Raw genomic sequence first — 19,163 nt, 5'->3', positions numbered from 1 at the left:
ATCCTGGCTTATAAAAGCTAGCCGGGAAGGACTGGGCGATGGGCTTCGTGGGGTGGTGAATGCTTCCCTCTGTGAGGGAGCCTTCCCAGACCTGCTGAAAGAGGCGGTTATTAAACCGCTTCTTAAAAACCATCTTTAGATGCGGCCACGATGGCCAATTATCGCCCAGTCTCAAATCTTCCATTCTTGGGCAAGGTGATTGAGCGAGTGGTTGCTGAACAACTCCAGGCACGCCTGGAAGAAGCGGACCATTTGGATCCCTTCCAGTCGGGATTCAGGCCTCACCATGGGACTGAAACTGCCTTGGTCGCACTGGTTGATGATCTCCGGCGGACTAGGGACAAAGGTGAGAGCTGTTTAATAGTTCTGCTGGATCTCTCAGCGGCATTTGATACCATCGACCATAACATCCTACTGGACCGTCTTGAGGGGCTGGGAGCTGGGGGCACTGTTTATATATACAGTGGTTCCGCTCCTTCCTCCTGGGCCGTGTTCAGAAAGTGGTGTTGGGGGATGAGTGTTCAGACCCCTGGGCCCTCACTTGTGGGGTGCCTCAGGGTTCTGTCCTCTCCCCCATGCTTTTCAACATTTACATGCAGCCACTGGGAGCGATCATCAGGAGGTTTGGGCTGGGTGTTCATCGGTATGCGGATGATACCCAGCTCTACCTCTCTTTCAAATCAGAACCAGTGAAGGCGGTGAAGGTCCTGTGTGAGTGTCTGGAGGCGGTTGGAGGATGGATGGCGGCTAAAAGATTGAGGTTGAATCCTGACAAGACAGAAGTACTGTTTTGGGGGGACAGGAGGCGGGCAGGTGTGGAGGATTCCCTGGTCCTGAATGGGGTAACTGTGCCCCTGAAGGACCAGGTGCGCAGCCTGGGAGTCATTTTGGACTCACAGCTGTCCATGGAGGCACAGGTCAAATCTGTATCCAGGGCAGCTGTTTACCAGCTCCATCTGGTACGTAGGCTGAGACCCTATCTGCCTGCGGACTGTCTCGCCAGAGTGGTGCATGCTCTGGTTATCTCCCGCTTGGACTACTGCAATGCGCTCTGCGTGGGGCTACCTTTGAAGGTGACCTGGAAACTACAACTAATCCAGAATGCGGCAGCTAGACTGGTGACTGGGAGCGGCCGCCAAGACCATATAACACCAGTCTTGAAAGACCTACATTGGCTCCCAGTACGTTTCCAAGCACAATTCAAAGTGTTGGTGCTGACCTTTAAAGCCCTAAATGGCCTTGGTCCAGTATATCTGAAGGAGCGTCTCCACCCCCATCGTTCTGCCCGGACACTGAGGTCCAGCTCCGAGGGCCTTCTGGCGGTTCCCTCACTGCGAGAGGCCAAGTTACAGGGAACCAGGCAGAGGGTCTTCTCGGTGGTGGCGCCCGCCCTGTGGAACGCCCTCCCATCAGATGTCAAAGCGATAAACAACTACCTGACATTCAGAAGACATCAGGGAAGTTTTTAATATGTGACATTTTAGTGTATTCTTCATCTTTGTTGGAAGCCGCCCAGAGTGGCTGGGGAAACCCAGCCAGATGGGCGGGGTACAAATAATAAATTATTATTATTATTATTATTATTATTATTATTATTATTATTATTATTAGGGGGGGATCCATATATTACAATAAAAAGCATACAAAATCTGCAAATCATGCTCTGTAAAACTGAAGAAAAACTTGGGTAGCAAAACAGCTTGGACCCGTTTACTCATGAGATTTCCTTACCCCACCTGTGCCCACTCGCTTTGTACAGTGGAATTGGTGCTGCTACAGCTGCCAAACAACACCCGTCTTTCAATTGCTTAGTGTGGCAATGCCAACACTGTGGAACTCCTGGCCTATTGAATTCAAGCAGGAGCCTTCACTGTACTCTCTTTCGTGCTTGCCAAGCCTACCCGGATGCTTACAAAGTAGAAGTAATTTTAATCTGTTTTAGTATTTTAACTTCTGTATACTTTTTAAGGATTGGTTGTGGTTTTTTCTTGATTTTACTTTTTTTGTAAATGGCTTTGGGGTTAAAGAAAATGAAAATAAGCCTTGCCCTCTTGTTTAAGCTTCTTCTTCCAACAACAACAACAACTGTAGTTGTTATTATTATATTTGTACCCCACTCATCTGAATGAGTTGCCTTAGCCCCTCTGGGTTGTTCCCGAGAAATAAGAAAAAGCATAATCAAACATCAAACATTAAAAAGCTTCCCTATACAGGACTGCCTTCAAATGTTTTGGCATATGACAGGAGGGCGTTCCCAGGGAGGGTGCCGTTACCGAGAAGGCCCTCTGCCTGGTTCCCTGTAACCTCACTTCTTGCAGAGAAGGTTCTCAGAGCCGGATCCTGTGTCCAGGCTAAACGACGGGGGTGGAGATGCTCCTTCAAGTGTACTGGGTTGAGGCCATTTAGGGCTTTACAGGTCAACACCCACACTTTGAATTGTGCTCAGAAACGTACTGGGAGCCAGTGCAGATCCTCCGGAACCCGTGTTATATGGTCGCAGCGGCTGCTCCCAGTCACCAGTGTAGCTGCCACATTCTGGATTAGTTGTGGTTTCCAAGTCACCTTCAAAGTTAGCTCCATGAACATCATGTGGCAGTAGTGCAAGTGGGAGATAACCAGAACATGTACCACTCTGGCAAGACAGTGCATAGGAAGGTAGGGTTGCAGCTGGTGTACCAAATGGAACTAGTAGACAACTGCTCTGGATACAAAATTGACCTGCATCTCCATGGACAGCTGTGCATCTAAAATGACCCTCAGATTGTGACCTGGTCCTTCAGAGGCACAGTTACTCCATTCAGGACCAGGGAATTTCCCACACCGGCCCTCCTCCGTCCCCCAATACTTCTGTCTTGTCGGGATTCCACCTCAATATATTGACTGCCATCCATCGCCCAATTGTCTCCAGACACCCACACAGGACGTTCACCGCCTTCACTGGTTCTGATTTATATGAGAGGTAGAGCTGGGTATCCTCATACTGATGAACACCCAGCTCCAACCCCCAGATTATCTCTGTCCACGGCTTCATATAAATTATTCTGGGCAACCTTCTGAGCTCCACATGCCAGTGGTAGGTGGGGTGAGGCAAAAATGAGTAGGGCAGCTAATGTAAATGTTACCTCTGTGCAGCAGGCCAGTTTCCATATCCACACACGCCCTTCCATATCCTTCATCTAGGCAAGCAAGAAGTATTATCAGAGTGAAAGAACGCATTCCTGCCAGGCAAAAACTCTCAGGGAGGATGTGAAACATGGTTTGTGGAGGGTTGTGGCCAGGGGAGAGTCCTGAGGGCCAGGCAGGGAAGCCTGGAGGGCCACATCTGGCTTAGGGGGCCTGTGGTTTCACCATTCCTGGGCTAATGATCCTTAAGGTCCCTACCAACTTTATGATTCTATGAATGCAGGAGTGATAATAGGAAAGCTGAGCACTGATGGGTGGGGCAGGGGAGGCACCCCATCACCAGAGGCTGTTTGGCTCAAGAAATGTGTCAAAAACGCAACCCACACAGGCGTCACCATTTTCAAGCAGCCACTCTGCTTTAATGTTAGGGTGTCGTTTTTCAAGAAAAGTCTCTGTCCGAGTGAGAAGAAGCTGTGACCCCACTCCAAAATAACAACCAGAACAACCCACCCTACCATCTCTGTTAGCACCCTGGGTATTCCTAAAGGTTGGTAGTGCTGGATCAATGCAAGCCAATTCCACAGGGAAGGGAGAGGAGAGTACACAACTAAAGCAAAATGCAATAGGAAAGGCATTCTCAAACTCAGCTTGGCCTGACCAGAGGGTGTGTGCATGTGTTAGGAGGAGGCAGTATCCCAGAAGTGCATCAAACCATGCCCTGATCTGCAGCGGAGGCCCAGGGAGTCACAGCAGGCTGCCTTCCTTGGCTGCGGGAGCTGGGCAGGGCCAATCCGGCAGAAATGCTCCTTCCGCCTACTCTGCCATCCAAAGCTTGAAAGTCCTGTCATAAGAGCATGTGGCGATCAGCTGCCCGTCCAGGGAGATGTCCAAGCCCATGACTTTGCCCTCGTGTCCTGCCAAGGTTTTCAGCGGGGATGAGCCTGGGTGCGTCCAGACCTTGGCTGTGTTGTCGTAAGATCCAGTAAGCAGGAAGTTGCCATGATTTGCTGGGTGGCGGAAAGAGAAAAATAACAGGAAGTGGGGAGGAGGACTAAGGAGGTAATATAGAGATTTACCACTTACAGCAGGGGTGAGGAACTACAACTCCCATCGTCCATGACCATTAGCTATGCTGGCTGGGGCTGATGGGAGTCCAACAACTTCCAGAGTGCTACCAGTTTCCCCAAAACCTTACCCAAAAGCCAACCATAAGCAGGGAACGGGGGATGCAGGAAGAGGGAGGGTGAGTGACAGAGCATACAGGCTATTCTCAAGAGCCAGTGTATTTGGGGAGGGTGGGGAGCGGTATATATCCAAGTCTTGGGAATCTATGTTGCACATGGAAACCACAGACAAGGTACTTTTCAACCCATTATATATCCTCAGTTTCTGGGAAAAGGCATTAGCAGCTACAGAGACTTACGTTCAAACTTCACTCTGGTCACCAGGTTCTGATGGGCAGGGATGGTGTAGATGCACTTTCTCTGGCGGAGATCCCACACTTTACAGGTGTTGTCGCCGCTTTCAGTGGCAATGTGGTACCTATGAGAAGTACGGAAGAGGAGGAATTCGGGTTTGCGTGCAAGGGGGTTGTTCCCAGTTTCAGCCCTATTCATAATCCTACATGATTATGAAAAAGCTTTAATAAAATATATTGGAGGAGGGGGGAAGGCTATGTACCCATCATACATTTAAAGCACACGGCTTCTGCCAAAGAATCCTGGGAACTGTAGTTTACTAAGGGCATAGGGAATTATAAGCTCTGTGAGGGGGAAACTAAAATTCCCAGGGTGATTTGGGGTGGGAAATGTGCTTTGAATGTATAGTGTGCATGCAGACCAAATTAGTTCCATTAATTTCAATTAATCTACTCCAAGCAGAAGTTAGTTGTCTGTGTGTCAATATTAAGACCTGCACCCCAAGAGGGGAAGGCAAATTGGTTCTTACCCGTTAGGGGAAAAGTTGATCCCATAGATCTCCTTGAGATGACCCTCCAAAAACATGATACAACGCCCTGTGCGCAGATCCCACACGCGGCCAAATGCATCAAGGCCACTGAAAGGAAGAGAAAAACGTCAAACAATCTCTTTCTCACACAACCCCCTTCCCATGCTTCCACTCTGAATAAGAGGCATCACTTAAAGCCATCTTTGGATCTTCTTTCCTCTTTAGTTGTCACCTAGGCTGGATGCCTCTTAACATCACTAAACAGGAGCCAAAGGAGCTTCTGCGAACCACAGTTGTTAAATTGGAGCAAAGCCTTTCTGCAATGCAGCTCGGATTGCCTCCCATGTTACTACCACCTCCTGTCTGCAGTTCCAAGGTTTTGCAAGCAGGACCCAGATCTGACCTACCTGGCAAATCACATGTAGGAAAGTCTAATTAGCACACTTTGTTTGCATAGATTTAGAATATTTATTATGCACTTAAATCAAAAAGTTATCTAAGAGGAGTACAAAAACTGAACGTGAAACATAGCTAAAATCTACAGAACAATTAAAAAGCAAATATACCTAAAAGCCATTGGCATTATAAACACGCATAAAAATAAGTAGAACTTTAAAAACAAAGTAACTAAATTATGCACTTGGGTAGGCTTTTCAAGCCAAAAAAAAAAAAAAAGGATTCAGCAGGTGCCTAAAACTATATAGCTTGCTTAATGTCAATAGGCAGGGAGTTCCAAAGCATAGTTACATGACAATGAAGGATCGACTCAATTACAAACAAGCTAAAGCAAGAGCTGCCCAGATCAGAATTTGCAAATTAAGAACAATGATGGGGCAAATCTTAATATTGCCCTAAAAAGTTGAAACTTTTATTTTAATGAGCAGTATAAACTCAGGAATACAGTCAAGCTATTAGGAACAAAGGAAGTTTCCTAGAAATGAGTCAGAACATTGGTCCATCTAATTCAGTAGTGTCTACACTGACTGGCAGCTGCTCTCCAGGATTATAGATAGGAAGATAACCATTGGGGATTGAAGCTGTGACTTTCTCCACGCAGAGCAGACGCTCTTATCGAAGCTATGGCCCCTCCCTCATTAGAATTTCCACCCTGTGACTTTTTAGCTCCAGGAGTGAAGACTTGAGTGGGATCTTCTGAAGGTAGAATCCCAACCAGTTCTCTCTCTTTTCTGGCATTTTAGAACTAGCAAGAATGAGCATCATTACTGACTGGCTGATACTTGCTCAGTGACACCCCCAGGGAGGGTTAGGACTTGCACATGCATGTAGATTTACCCAATGGCAGAAAGGGAGCCGTCAACATGGAAGGTGATGTCGTAAACTCCTTTGCTGTGCCCCTCCTGGTGCAAGATTTCCTCCTGAGCCTCCAGGTCCCACAGGCGCCAAGAGTGGTCATAGCTGCAGGGGGGGAGGTGGAGAAGAGACAAAGACTCAAGTGAATATCTCACAAGGCCCCAACAGGTCCCCCCCCCCCGAAGTTCAAGCAGGTGGCTGGATTGTCTATCCTGATCTCCACTACAAGCTAAGACCATGGAATTAATCTAATCTGCCCCTGGCCCCCACAAACTTAGACGATCAGCCAACTGATACAGGGATATGTGTAGCATTTAGGACACATAATTCAATTCTCTGCTCAGTATTGGGATCTTCAACTGCAGCTTCCTCCCATTCTGACCTCTCACTTTCCAGTCTTGTGTAATGAGTGCTGGGCTGAGTGGAAAGAAGTAACATATCACAAGGGGATGACAACAACTGTTTTTCTATCGAGGGCAGAATTATTTCGAAGGTAACCCATGGTGGTGGCATTGCCAGTGGTGGTGAGACTACTAACAATGGAAGGAACTCTCTTTTCTTCCTTTTCTTTCTGCTGCTCTCTGCTCTTCCTCTTTCTCCATCACATCATTTCCCTATTTATTCACCTCCTTGCTACCCACAAGAAATTAGACCAGGTGCCATGTGTGGCCCTTTGGGCAGCACCCCCTCCTCTGACTTACCAGGTGGTGCCCAGAAACCTGCCAGAGGGATGCCATGCCACCCGGGCTACTCTCGCTGTGTGTCCCTCGATGTCAGCCACTGGTTCATCACTGAAAGAAACACAACATCTCACGGCAAATTCTTGATGATGCTGACTGTCCCATAAGAGAGACTAAAATAAAGAGGGAGCAATACAGAATAGGAGAAAGGGAAAGGTGCGATGGGTGGATCCAGCTGGCTGGCTGGAGGACAGAGGGGGGGGGGTGTACAGAAACTAATCTGCTGTGTGAAGGTAAAATTTACAGTAGTTACTCCACCCACCACTGGTAAGTGACCCCCCTGAAGGGTGCCCAGAAGAGAAAAATGTTTCAGTTGTTATTGAAAGATTCACAGACTAGCTTGGCTTTATCCAATGACTTTATTAACAGCTTAGTCATAGTATACTACTGTATAAGATTTGTACACTGCTTGCTGCCTTTCAAGCCTAAAATATGTTGTGACGGGGCTTTGCAAAACTAGTTCACAAGTAAACAAACAATGCTGTCTCTGACTGGCTGCAAAAATACACAGGCAGCTTGGGATGCTTCATGTAGGCTACTCCCCATTGTTCCCAGGGCTGCAAAGTACAAATATTAAAGTAATCAAAGGGCATTCGAAACAGAAGGGAAAACCCTGCCTGCCCAAGCAGAGCAGTTGTGGCTCAGTGGTAGACACACTCTGCAGGCAAAAGAATCCCAGATTCAATCCCTGGTGTCTCCAAGTACGGCTGGGAAATCCTCCCACCTGAAACTGTGGAGAGCCACTGCCTGTTAGAGCAGACAACAGTGGCCTTGAGAGGCAATTAGTCTGGCTTGCTATAAAGCAGCTTCCTATGGGGTTGTATTCAATTCAGTTCATTTCAGAGTAGACCCAGTGAAATTAATGCATGTCCATGCATTTCAATGGGTCTACAACCCTGTGTTCCAAAAGAAAGCAACTGGATAGTGAACCAGTAACCTCATTGGCAGGAGGAAGTCCTAATACTTCCTCAAGTATAAGAGCTACTAGACCAGCTCCACTTACTGTAGCTGCTCTCTTCAGTTTGATTGAGCCCCCTTGTTGATGGAATGATCCAGTCCTGTACACGCAACCCTGACTTTCTTAAACAAAAGGTGAAGGAACTCAGGGAACTCCAGAAGGAAGCCTAGCCCAGTGGGGTTTGAATTTGACATCAATATAACAAGCCACAGAATGGCCCCAGAACAACATGTTTTAAAGCTCTTCTACTTGTTCCTTTTGCGGCCGTGTCTTTACCTGCCCCATGTTATACAAGATGTCAGGGGTGGGGCAGGTGTGGCTTGGCAAAAATGGCCCCATGGGCCATATCAGGTTCCCTGCCAGGCCCAGTCAGGCCCATGGGCCACAGGTCCCTTACTGTTGCATAAGAGGGTCTCGAGTTCAACAGGTGGGAAAAAATCTATCACTAAATATGAGTTTGAGCAAAAGATTCCTGCATTGCAGGGGGTTGGATTCAATGACCCTTGTGGTCCCTTCCAACTTGACAATTCTATGATTCTATGATTCTATGACCTCACAGGCACCCAAGACTGAGAGAAGGAGTGCGAATTTACCACCACTGATGCTTCGGCCCACAGCAACAGTATCTGACAGAAATAAACCTCTTCCCTGAGGCCCAATTAAAGAATCTGCTCTCTCTCTGTTTCCTTGGATAACGCACTGACAGAATCAACTGCCTTCCCCAAGAGTCACAGTGCCTTGACTGTTGGAACAAATGCAGCCTATCTGGGGACATAGCAAGACAAGAGGTGTAAAAAGTAAGACAAGTATGACATGGGGGAGAAGTGGGAACCCCCCACCTCACAGTTTGGGCCAGGGGGCACAACCAATAAGCCAAGCAAACTCGTGTCTCTATAAAGGTTTAGAAACAGTAACACAGAAAAGAAGCCTCATTATAAGGAGAGAGGAGCACTGCTGGATCAGGCCCCCAAAAGCACCCACAGCAAAATAACTCTGGGAACTATAGTTCACCCTCACAGGACTATAATTCCCAGCACTTGTAACAAACTACAGCTCCCAGGATTCTTTGGGGGGAGCCATGTGCTTTAAAAGTATGGTGTGGTCATGCCCCTGCCTCAATCACTTGTGTTAGTGTTTTGTTTGTTGCAGAAGGAGGTTAAGCAGGAAGCCATTCTTTAATATTTTTCTCTACCACCCGCAGCAGCCAATAAAATAAGGAAGGGAAGGCAACTGATTTTCCTGGGCCCAGGCGTACCTTTCAAGACTCCAGAGTTTGACAGAGCCATCTGCTGCGCATGAAGCCAGGTTGACGTCCTTCTTGTCCAGGAAGATGGTTGCCTTTGGGTGAAAGACAATGGCTCCAACGTTGGTGTTGTGCCCTTGGGAACAGACGAGACAGACAGACAGTTTGAGAGCCAGCCAATTTTAAGCTTGCTTCCTCTGTCTGAGTCTGGGCCTCTTCCTATTGCTCCGAAGAGACTCTTTGACTGGGAATCACTCCAAATTTAGTTTTTGTGCTAAAGCCGGGGTGGGGAACCTTGGCCCTGTAAGCCAAATGTGGCTCTCAAGGCCTTCCACTTTGGTCCTTGGCACTCTCCCCACACTAATTCACTCTTTCCCCTCAGGCCACACACTTCACTCTCCCTGCTTCACGCCCTTCTTGAGTGTCTTCTGCTGCATGCCAATAGTGGGAGGGGCCAAAAGCAAAAGAAGGTGGAGCAACAAATGCAGCTTTTCCCTTTGTATAGTAGGCTACCTGCCTTCACACTCCCATTTCTAGTCTCCTTCCAGGCCTGATCAGAATTCAAGGCCACATTCCACCCAAGTAAAAACACTAAAGGAGGGTGCCAAGCAGGGTTGGTGCAGTTTGAAGAGAGCCCCAAGGGCCAGAGAGGCTGTGAGGGCCACATGTGGCCCACGGGTCTGACGTTCCCATGCTCTGAATTAGTCAGCAGCTAAGCAGTGGACCTATAGGATATGACTCCCAACACTGATTATTAGAGTCAAGGCTGTCTTCCAGAAAGGAATGCCATCTCACCCAAGCCCAAGGGGGACAAACAAATAAAGGAAGAAGTTTGCACAGCACCACTCTCAAAATTCATAGCCTCCCACCCATGTAGCCTTATGCTCCTAATCAGCCATATACTGTAATTGCTCCAGTCATTTGAGGGAAGATAAGAGAAAAGCAGGCTGCTTTGGCAATGGGTGCGGTGGGAGTCAGATACTATACCTCGCAAAGTGCAGATGAGATTACAATCCGGCACTGACCACAGTTTACAGAGGCCACTCCTGGGAGAGAAAAGGCAGAAGGAAAACTGACTGGCATTTTATTTTATCTTAAAATGTTTTCTATCCCTTGTCTTTCTGTTTTACAAACAAAACCAATCAAACAAAAGCAATCAAGGAAGCTAAGAGAGTAAAAAAAAAACCAAACACATATAAAAACCAAGCAAAATTCAGTTGCAAGATAACAAGTCTAAAAACAAAACAGAAGATAGCAAGTCTAAAAACAACCTTCAACAAAATGATAAAATGCACCCACAGAACTATCACATTCTAAAAACTACTCCCACAATAGCCTTCCAGAACTTGCTAATTACAGGGCGTTGGACAAGATGACTTTCGGGATCCTTTCCAGCTCTACAATTTTATGATTTTATGACTGCTCCCAACAGCTCAGGCAGCCTCTCCTGTGCACTATAGGAGAACTTAGCAGGATTGGGAGGGACATAATGAAAAGCAGAACAAAGTTTACCAGCAAGCTGTAGCCAGGAGCTTGGAGTTGGGGCTGAAGTTGCAATAGGAGATAGGGCGGTCGTCTCCAATTTGGCTGCAGAAATTATTCAAAGACTGAAAGAAAAACAACAAAAAAAGATAATATTTTGCCACCAGAGGAAATGAAGGGCTCAATAAAATGAGATGGCGCTGAGATGGTAAAGAAAAGAGATGACGTTTCCTGCCCAGGCTGCTCCCCCACCTCACCCCCAGTAGTGTTTCCTACTGAGCTGAATTGTGGGACCCATTTAGTGCAATGTTATGTGCTCTGAACTGGCAGCTGAATTCCAAGCAACCAGCAGAGATCTTTCCTTGTCCAGGAGATGGAGATGCCAGGGAGTCAACCTGGGATCATCCACATGCAAAGCATTTGATCTACCATTGAATTATGCTGAGGAGGAGCAGAGGCACAGAAGCCTTCTGCAAGCTCATTTGAACCTCAGCATCTCGGGGGCCTTCTGGGCTGCAGCAGCCCAGTGCCCAGAACTTTTAAGTCATAGCAGAGATGGGTCCCACTTACCCTTAGAGATTTGTGCAGCTCCTGTTTCTGGGAAGTCCGTGTGGCCTCAGGGACCTCCTTGAGCAGCCGGGCTTCCTCCAATCGATTCATTGCCCTGTGAAGGGAACAAAAATTAATGCAACCAGGTCTTGCCCATATTCAACCCTTGCAGAGGCCTACAAGTTGTAATGGTGACAATTCTTCTGCCACGTGCCATCTGTCTTTTGAGGTGGGTTTGAAATCCCCCATTTCTCAACCATCACCACCACTCTAGTTAGGGACAATAGATATACAAGGCCTCATCAATGTTTGCGTTAGCATTTCTCAATCCCAGCCCCTTACCGAGGGAGGGAGTAGTTGGCGATCCACAGTCTGGCCGTCTTCAAGGTATTTGGTCCTTCGTGGTACCAGGTTTGCTGATACTAAGAGAAATGAAACATTAAAGGGGTGGGTATCTCTTGTGAGACTTGGGTACTATAGTGGGCACACATTTATAGCTAAGGGGAAAGGTCGGAGCTCAGTGGGAAAGTGTGAGCTCCCAGGGTTTGTGAAGACTCCCATTTGAAACCCCAGAGCTGCTGTCACTCATAACACACTTTAAAATTTATTACCTCCTCTTTTGATTTCTTGGACTTCTCATCTTCTTTTTGGGTCTTCTTCAATGCGTCTGTGCCAACCACAGACAGAATGTTACGTAGCCTGTTGAGAAATAAAGTGAAGATTAACTTGCCTTTGTTTATATGAGTCACATCAATGAACTGGAAAAGGAAGTGAGAGCAAGTCAATTTCATCCTCTCTCACCTCTCCCTCCTTTCTGCAGGGCCCTCTCCAAAAAGTGTGATGGGCTTCCCGAGGGCTCGTAAGCAGGCCTTGACCTCAGAGTCATCTGTGGAAACATTGATTTGCCTGGCACGCTTCCGGCGCTCAAACTCTGCCAGGACCTCTGCCTGGCGCTCGCTGATGTGCTCTTCCAAGTCAAAAACTTCACCTGATCATAGTAGAAAGCCAAAGGTTATAGGAAATACAACCCCAACAGGACCCTACAAAGCCTCAACACTTGACCCTCACTTCAAAAGTTTGCTTCATTCCAATGAAGCCACATTCAAAGAGCAACAATATGTGGTATATGCTGTGTCACCTCTCTCTGCTCCTTGAGTGTCCAGGTCAAAGCTTATGTTATCAGTGAGGCCTGTGGCTTAAGACTTTGACGGCTGCTGTTGCTGCTTGTGTGAGTGCTGGGAAGACCGCTCCCTCTCCTGCCAACTCCATCTGGCCTAGGGGGCGGGGCCTGCACTACCATTACAGTTTAGAGGACTGAGCAGCTACCGGCAGCAATGGACAAAATAGTTTTAAATGTTTTAATTGCTTTTAATTTGCAGCACCTTAAATGGGGGTTGTTGTTTTTTATAATATTATATTATTTCATTATCTGCAGCAAATGTTAAAGATGTTTATATATATTTTAAGTTGTTTTAAAGGTGTTTTTATTGTTTACTTTGTTGTACCACCGTGAATGGTGGTTTTTATCTATGTATTTTTGTTTGTTCCGTCTTGTTTTGGTTTTGGGGTTGGACATTTGAGTGGGGTGGGGACTGGTTTTGTTTGGGCATAATTGTTTTGGTTGTTTTGTTTTCTATTTTGTAAATGGAGGTTAGTATGAGGCTTGGGATTGCTACCGTGGAGGGGCGAGGGAGGTATGGCGGTGGGGGCAGATGTCATAGGCGAAGGGGATCGAGATACGGATATGCTCGTACCCCTTCCAATCTGCGCCCCATCCCGAGAGACAAGGGTAGGGTGAGCAAGGATTACTCACCTCCTTCACTGGTGTTGTGCAATGCCAGGTCTATAGGCAACAAAACCACTACCCTGCGAGATTTCTTTACCTCGCAGGGAGTCGACCTGGCTTGTGTGACGGAGACCTGGGTGCGCGAAGGGGTAACTGTTACCTTACGAGAGATTGCACCCCCGGGTTTCTCCGTCCTCCACCAGTCACGGACTGTGGGCCGCGGGGGAGGGGTGGCAGTATTAATCCGGGAAGATTGTTCTTTCAGGGCTCTACCACCGCCATCGATCCCCGGCATTGAATGTGTTGGTCTAGTGTGGGGCTCCGAGGAGAGCTTGGCTGTCTGGCTGGTGTACCGGCTACCTAACGCACCAGCAGCCACCCTGTCAGGCCTGCTGGAGGCGGTGGCCGGCTGGGCCTTGGAGTTCCCTAACCTATTGGTATTGGGAGACTTCAACTTCCATGCTGATGCCACTCCCTCCTCACTGGCTCTGGACCTGGTGTCTTCCATGGCGACAGTAGGGCTCTCCCAGTTTGTTTCGGGCCCCACACATCAAGCAGGCCACACGCTGGATTTGATCTTTGGCGCCGGTATAGATGTGATCATGTCTCCTTCGATGAAGGTGCCATGGTCTGATCACTATGCTCTGAAAGCCAGGATTGACTTTCCACCCCCACCCTGCTTAGGTGGCGAGCCGATTTGGGCTCGCCCGCAGAGGCTGATGGACCCGGATAGATTCCGTCAAGCCTTGCGGGACCTTGCTCCCCCGGCGACTCATTGACTGAGCTTGTTGAGGGCTGGAATACCCAGCTCCTGGCAGCCATCAATGAGATCACACCTAAGCGCCCTCTGCGACCCCGCAGAAACCGGGCTCCCTGGTTTACCGAGGAGCTTCGGAAAATGAAGCGGGACCTCAGACGGCTAGAGCGAGTATGGCGGGGTGCCCGTGACAGAGCCTCAAGAACATCTTATAGGGTTTTTATGAAAACCTATGAGATGGCAGTGAAGGCCGCTAAGAAGTCTTACTTCTCGGCCTCCATTGCATCCGCTAGCTCTCGCCCGGCGCAATTATTTAGTATAATTCGGTCTCTTAACGTCCCTTGAAGGACAGCCAAATTTAAATAACAATCTGACACACAGCTGTGAGGCATTTGCGAGCTTTTTTGCGGAGAAGGTCCTGTTGCTCCGCCATGACCTCCCTGCCAATTTGGATACAATAAAGGAACTGGAGGCCCCTCGACTGTGCTCGGGTCCAGTATTGGACCACTTTGACCGGATATCTCCAGCCGATGTGGACAGATTCCTCCAAGCTGGAAAGCCCACCACCTGTCCTCTTGACCCGTGCCCGTCATGGCTGATTAGAGCGTGTCCAGACGAGGTGCGGGGCCCCCTGGGGGATATCATCAATTTGTCCCAGGGGAACAAATTATTCCCAGGGGAACTGAAGGAGGCGGTGGTGCGTCCGCTCTTAAAGAAAACATCATTAGATCCCTCAGATCTATCCAATTACCGCCCAGTCTCGAATCTTCCATTCCTGGGTAAGGTGATTGAGAGAGCGGTTGCTGAACAGCTTGGTAGGTTTCTGGATGAAACATCTGCTCTGGATCCATTCCAGTCCGGCTTCCGGGCTGGTCATGGGACCGAGACGGCTCTGGTCGTCCTAACAGATGATCTCCACAGGCAGCTGGATCGAGGCAGGTCGGGGCTGCTGATTCTTCTAGATCTGTCAGCAGCCTTTGACATGGTCGATCACGAACTCCTGGACCACCGCCTTGCCGACGTGGGGATCCAGGGCACAGTCCTTCAATGGCTGCGCTCGTTTCTCTCTGGTCGGGGACAGAGGGTGGCGCTTGGGGGGGAATTGTCATCACGCCACTCCTTGGTGTGTGGAGTGCCTCAGGGTGCAATTCTCTCCCCGATGCTTTTTAACATCTTTATGCGCCCCCTCGCCCAGCTTGTCCGGAGTTTTGGGCTGGGTTGCCATCAGTATGCTGATGACACCCAACTCTATCTGTTGATGGATGGCCATCCTGACTCGGCCCCAGACACACTGACCAGATGTCTGGAAGCTGTGGCTGGATGGTTACGTGGGAGCCGGTTGAAGTTAAATCCTTCGAAGACAGAGGTCCTCTGGCTGGGGCGGGACGATATGGGATCGAGGGGGCAACTCCCATCTCTTGCGGGGGTGCAATTAGTGCCAGCACCGTCCGTTAAGAGTTTGGGTGTAATCTTCGATACCTCCCTCTCTATGGAGGCGCAGATTACAGCTATAACAAAGGCGGCATTTTTTCATCTCCGCCAAGCTAAGCAGTTGGCACCTTATCTCTCTCGTCCTGACCTAGCCACTGTGATCCATGCGACGGTCACCTCCAGACTGGATTATTGTAACTCGCTCTACGTGGGGCTGCCCTTGAGACTGACCCAGAAACTCCAGCGGGTGCAGAATGCCGCGGCGAGACTCCTTATGGGGTCTTCGCTGCGAGAGCACATTCATCCGGTACTATACCAGCTGCACTGGCTCCCGGTGGAGTACAGGATCAGGTTTAAGGTGCTGGTTTTAACCTTTAAAGCCCTATACGGCCTAGGACCCTCGTACCTACGGGACCGCCTCTCCTGGTATGCCCCACAGAGAAACCTACGGTCTGCAAATAATAACATCCTCAAGGTCCCAGGCCTCAGAGAGGTTAGGCTGGCCTCAACTAGAGCCAGGGCCTTCTCGGCTGCGGCTCCAAACTGGTGGAACGCTCTGTCCCAAGAGACTAGGGCCCTGCGGGACCTGACATCTTTCCGCAGGGCCTGCAAGACAGAGTTGTTCCGCCAGGCCTTTGGTCAGGGCACAGCCTGACTCCCTCCTCTGGCAACCTGCACAGAATTTTGCTTAATTGGTTGCCATCAATTCGATTTAATTAATTTTCATAATGAAATATTTTTAGATTGTGTGACTATTTGACTGATTATTTGATTGTTGTTAGCCGCCCTGAGACCGGCTTCGGCTGGGGAGGGTGGGATATAAATAAAATTTATTATTATTATTATCCCTCTTTTCAGCCAAAACTGGCTCCCCAAATGGCTTAAAATCAACATTCATACAAAGGCAAAATGTAATTAATGTTTTGCTGGGGGGGGGGGGTAAGAGAGCACAATCTCTTATGGCCACTGGAAGTACACATTTTTATATCCAGAGGGAACAAATAGGATCTGCAGATGCGCAGGAGCTAGCCAACAAGCATTTGTTCCCCTGAAACGAAACCTACCCACATTGATCTGCTGCCACCTGTGACACTCCTTCTCATCTAGTGTTTTGCTTTTTGCTACCCCTATCTAGATTTAAATTATAAAGACCTCAGGGCAGGGATTTGTCTCTTGCTTGCTTTCTCCTGTAAAGAACTACAGTGGTACCTCATGTTGCGAACCGTCCCCCTTACAAATTCTTCGGGTTACGCGCTCCACTAACCCGAAAGTAGATGCCCCTCATTGTGAACTTTGTCCCGGGATGCGAGCAGAAACCACGCTCCGGTGGTGCGGCAGCAGCGGGAGGTGCCATTAGCGGAAGCGCACTTCATGTTACGAGCGGTTTCCGGTTACGAACGGACCTCTGGAACGGGTTAGGTTTGTAACTGGAGGTACCACTGTATGTATAACTGATAGCATCCCTGGGATAAAGATAGCCTGGTCACATTTATCCATGGGCTGATTACTATAACGCACTGTACTTGGGGCTGCCTTTGAAGATTGCTTGGAAACTACAGTTAAAGCAAATAAATGGGACTGGTCATATGGAACCTATTTTGCCTGTCCTAAAGAGATACACTGGATTAAAGTTCATTGCCAAGCTCAAGCCAAAGTGCAGATTTTGACCTACAAAGCCCCAAATGGGTTGGGGCCAGGCTAGTTGAAAGATTACCTGTTCCCACATGAACCCACCCAAACATTAAGATATATTCTAGGTCCTACCACCCTTGGAAGTATGGTGGACAATGACACAGGCTTCTTAGTTGTGGCATTCTGTCAGCACCAAGTGAATGTCTTCTTTGTTTGCATGTGGTTTTATGTCAGCATCTCGTTTAATCTCATTATGCTGTGTAATGCTTTAGTGTGATTTGTTTTAAAGGACTTCCTGATTTAATTGTAATTTTAGTATTGAACTGAGAACTTCTCTGAGAGCATTTGCTGAAAATGGCCTGCTTGCAAGCATTCTAAACAAATTATCAGCCCCACTAAGCAGTTCTTCCCTCCATCCTTTTCCTTCCATCTCCCAGTCAGCTCACTACCATCTCTTACCACTGGTGATATTGATGTTGCCAGCCTCAATAGCTGCTTTGACTGCATCCTTGCCCATCAACCCAGACTCCCCTTTGAGGAGACGCTCTTGCTCTTTCTCCTCTAAGCTCCCATAGAAAATTGGGGCTTTCTTGGCTGGAGGAGCATCCCCTTGATCTGAAGCCTTTGTTTTTGAACCCTGCAAGAAGGAAACTCAGCAGTAGCCTACATGGAGAAGGAAGAGAGCAAATTTGGATTTTCCCCCACCTGCTGTCATGGGCTGGCTTGATGCAGAGAACTGGGGAAGAAGGCTCAGAGCCAGGGGGGCAGCGATGCATGGTCAGAGGGAGAAGAGGCAACAGGCTTTAGTGAGCAGGAAGAGACATGGGGCAGAGAGCAGTCCAGACTGAGGCAGAAGAGGAGGCTGGAGAGGAATGGAGCCAAAAGGCAGTAACCAGCTCCCCTCCCCCTATACTCCTGACTCATGACATCTGCGCACATCTGACAGCCCCCACCCCATCAAACAGTACATGAGACAATTTTGTTTTGAATCCCAGCATACTGTTAATCATTAAGGCTAAAACCCTAAGCCCACCTCTGTGGGAGTCAGCACTACTGAACTCAATAGGACTTTCTTGTGAGTTGACATTGTTAAGGATTATACTGTTTGGTAATATATTTATTACAGTGACTAACATAAAATATTCCACAGGAACAGTCCTGTTAGTCCATGAGTATCATGGTACAGTGGTACCTCAGGTTACAGACGCTTCAGGTTACAGACGCTTCAGGTTACAGACTCCGCTAACCCAGACCTAGTACCTCGGGTTAAGAACTTTGCTTCAGGGTGAGAACAGAAATCACACGGCGGGAGCAGGAGGCCCTATTAGCTAAAGTGGTACCTCAGGTTAAGAACAGTTTCAGGTTAAGAACGGACCTCCAGAACGAATTAAGTTCTTAACCCAAGGTACCACTGTACTTTAAAAGCAAAGGAAATCCATGTCTTGCTCTGAGTAGGCCCAATAAAACTAATGGGCTTGAATTGGTTATGTTTATTCATTTCAGTGGGTCTGCTCCGTGTAGAGATAGCACTGGATACAATCCTAACATATATATATATATATTTATTCTGGCATAAACTTTCATGGACTACAAGTCCACTCTAATAGGTGGTTTTGAAACAACAACGTTTGTTAGTCTTTAAGGTGGCAAAGAATGCCTTGTTGTTTTAATGCAGCAGAAATATTAGAACTCTTAAAGCATAACATTTTGCCTTTTGTGGCAGAAGCTGAAGCGTTGAGTTGCACCCAACTCAGCTCAACTGAAAGAGGAGAGCCACTGAAATTAACAGCCGCAAGCGAGTCATATTCATTAATTCAAATGAGTCCAACCTTGAATTGAGCTTTAGTTGGATACAATCCGTTACGCTCTAAAAACTTTTACTACCGACGTGAGGTTACGTTAGTCACTGCAGTAAATAAGTAGACACTGGTGTCTTTCAAACAGATTTTTCATTTTATCATTTCTATGAAAAGATACACGTTTTTTAAACAAAGAAACCACATTCTATCCCAGTTTCAAACCCCCTGCCTTATTCACCGCGGCGATCCGCGACGCAGCCATGGCGCTTTCCCGACCCCTGCTCTCAGACCGGGGCTCTGTAGTGGGGGAATCACACGCAACGGGCTCCCCACAAACACTTCCGGCACAGCGGCTTCCCCCGCCCTTGCAGAGCGCCACAGCCAATGATGCCTTTCCATTCCATC

The 19,163-nt window shown here is 48.1% G+C and overlaps 1 protein-coding gene across 4 annotated transcripts; it reads right to left on the bottom strand.

The window, feature by feature from the left end:
• Positions 1 to 3,516: 3,516 nt before the first annotated feature.
• LOC308578326 (U4/U6 small nuclear ribonucleoprotein Prp4-like) lies at positions 3,517 to 19,076 on the bottom strand. 4 transcript variants are annotated; one of them, XM_081178598.1, is made up of 14 exons: positions 18,997 to 19,076; positions 17,419 to 17,596; positions 12,155 to 12,341; positions 11,965 to 12,052; positions 11,696 to 11,775; positions 11,375 to 11,468; positions 10,835 to 10,929; positions 10,310 to 10,368; positions 9,335 to 9,458; positions 7,083 to 7,172; positions 6,364 to 6,486; positions 5,071 to 5,178; positions 4,547 to 4,665; positions 3,517 to 4,130 (listed from the first exon to the last, which is right to left on the bottom strand). In XM_081178598.1, the coding sequence occupies exons 1-14, from the start codon at positions 19,018 to 19,020 to the stop codon at positions 3,937 to 3,939; spliced, it is 1,563 nt and encodes a 520-aa protein (XP_081034724.1). In that variant the 5' UTR covers positions 19,021 to 19,076; the 3' UTR covers positions 3,517 to 3,936. The 4 variants fall into 4 exon arrangements, with proteins under 4 accessions (XP_081034724.1, XP_081034723.1, XP_081034725.1 ...); XM_081178597.1 differs by having other exon boundaries at positions 18,988 to 19,044; XM_081178599.1 differs by lacking the exon at positions 18,997 to 19,076 and adding an exon at positions 18,789 to 18,964.
• Positions 19,077 to 19,163: the final 87 nt, after the last annotated feature.

This window comes from Podarcis bocagei (assembly GCF_964188305.1).
Source record: "Podarcis bocagei genome assembly, chromosome: W".
NCBI classification, from domain to species: domain Eukaryota; kingdom Metazoa; phylum Chordata; class Lepidosauria; order Squamata; family Lacertidae; genus Podarcis; species Podarcis bocagei.
The sequence above is the reverse complement of the archived record's forward strand: the minus strand, read 5'-3'. Positions and strand labels throughout refer to the sequence as shown.

Bases quoted from the DNA above. Each gene is read 5' to 3' on its own strand.
- LOC308578326 (XM_081178597.1), bottom strand. From the start codon at position 19,020: ATGGCTGCGTCGCGGATCGCCGCGGTGAATAAG. The intron at 10,930-11,374 runs GTAAGTGGGACC...TTTTTCTTTCAG, and splicing joins AGCTGCACAAATCTCTAAGG to TCTTTGAATAATTTCTGCAG. The intron at 10,369-10,834 runs GTAAACTTTGTT...TTTCTCTCCCAG, and splicing joins CTCCTGGCTACAGCTTGCTG to GAGTGGCCTCTGTAAACTGT.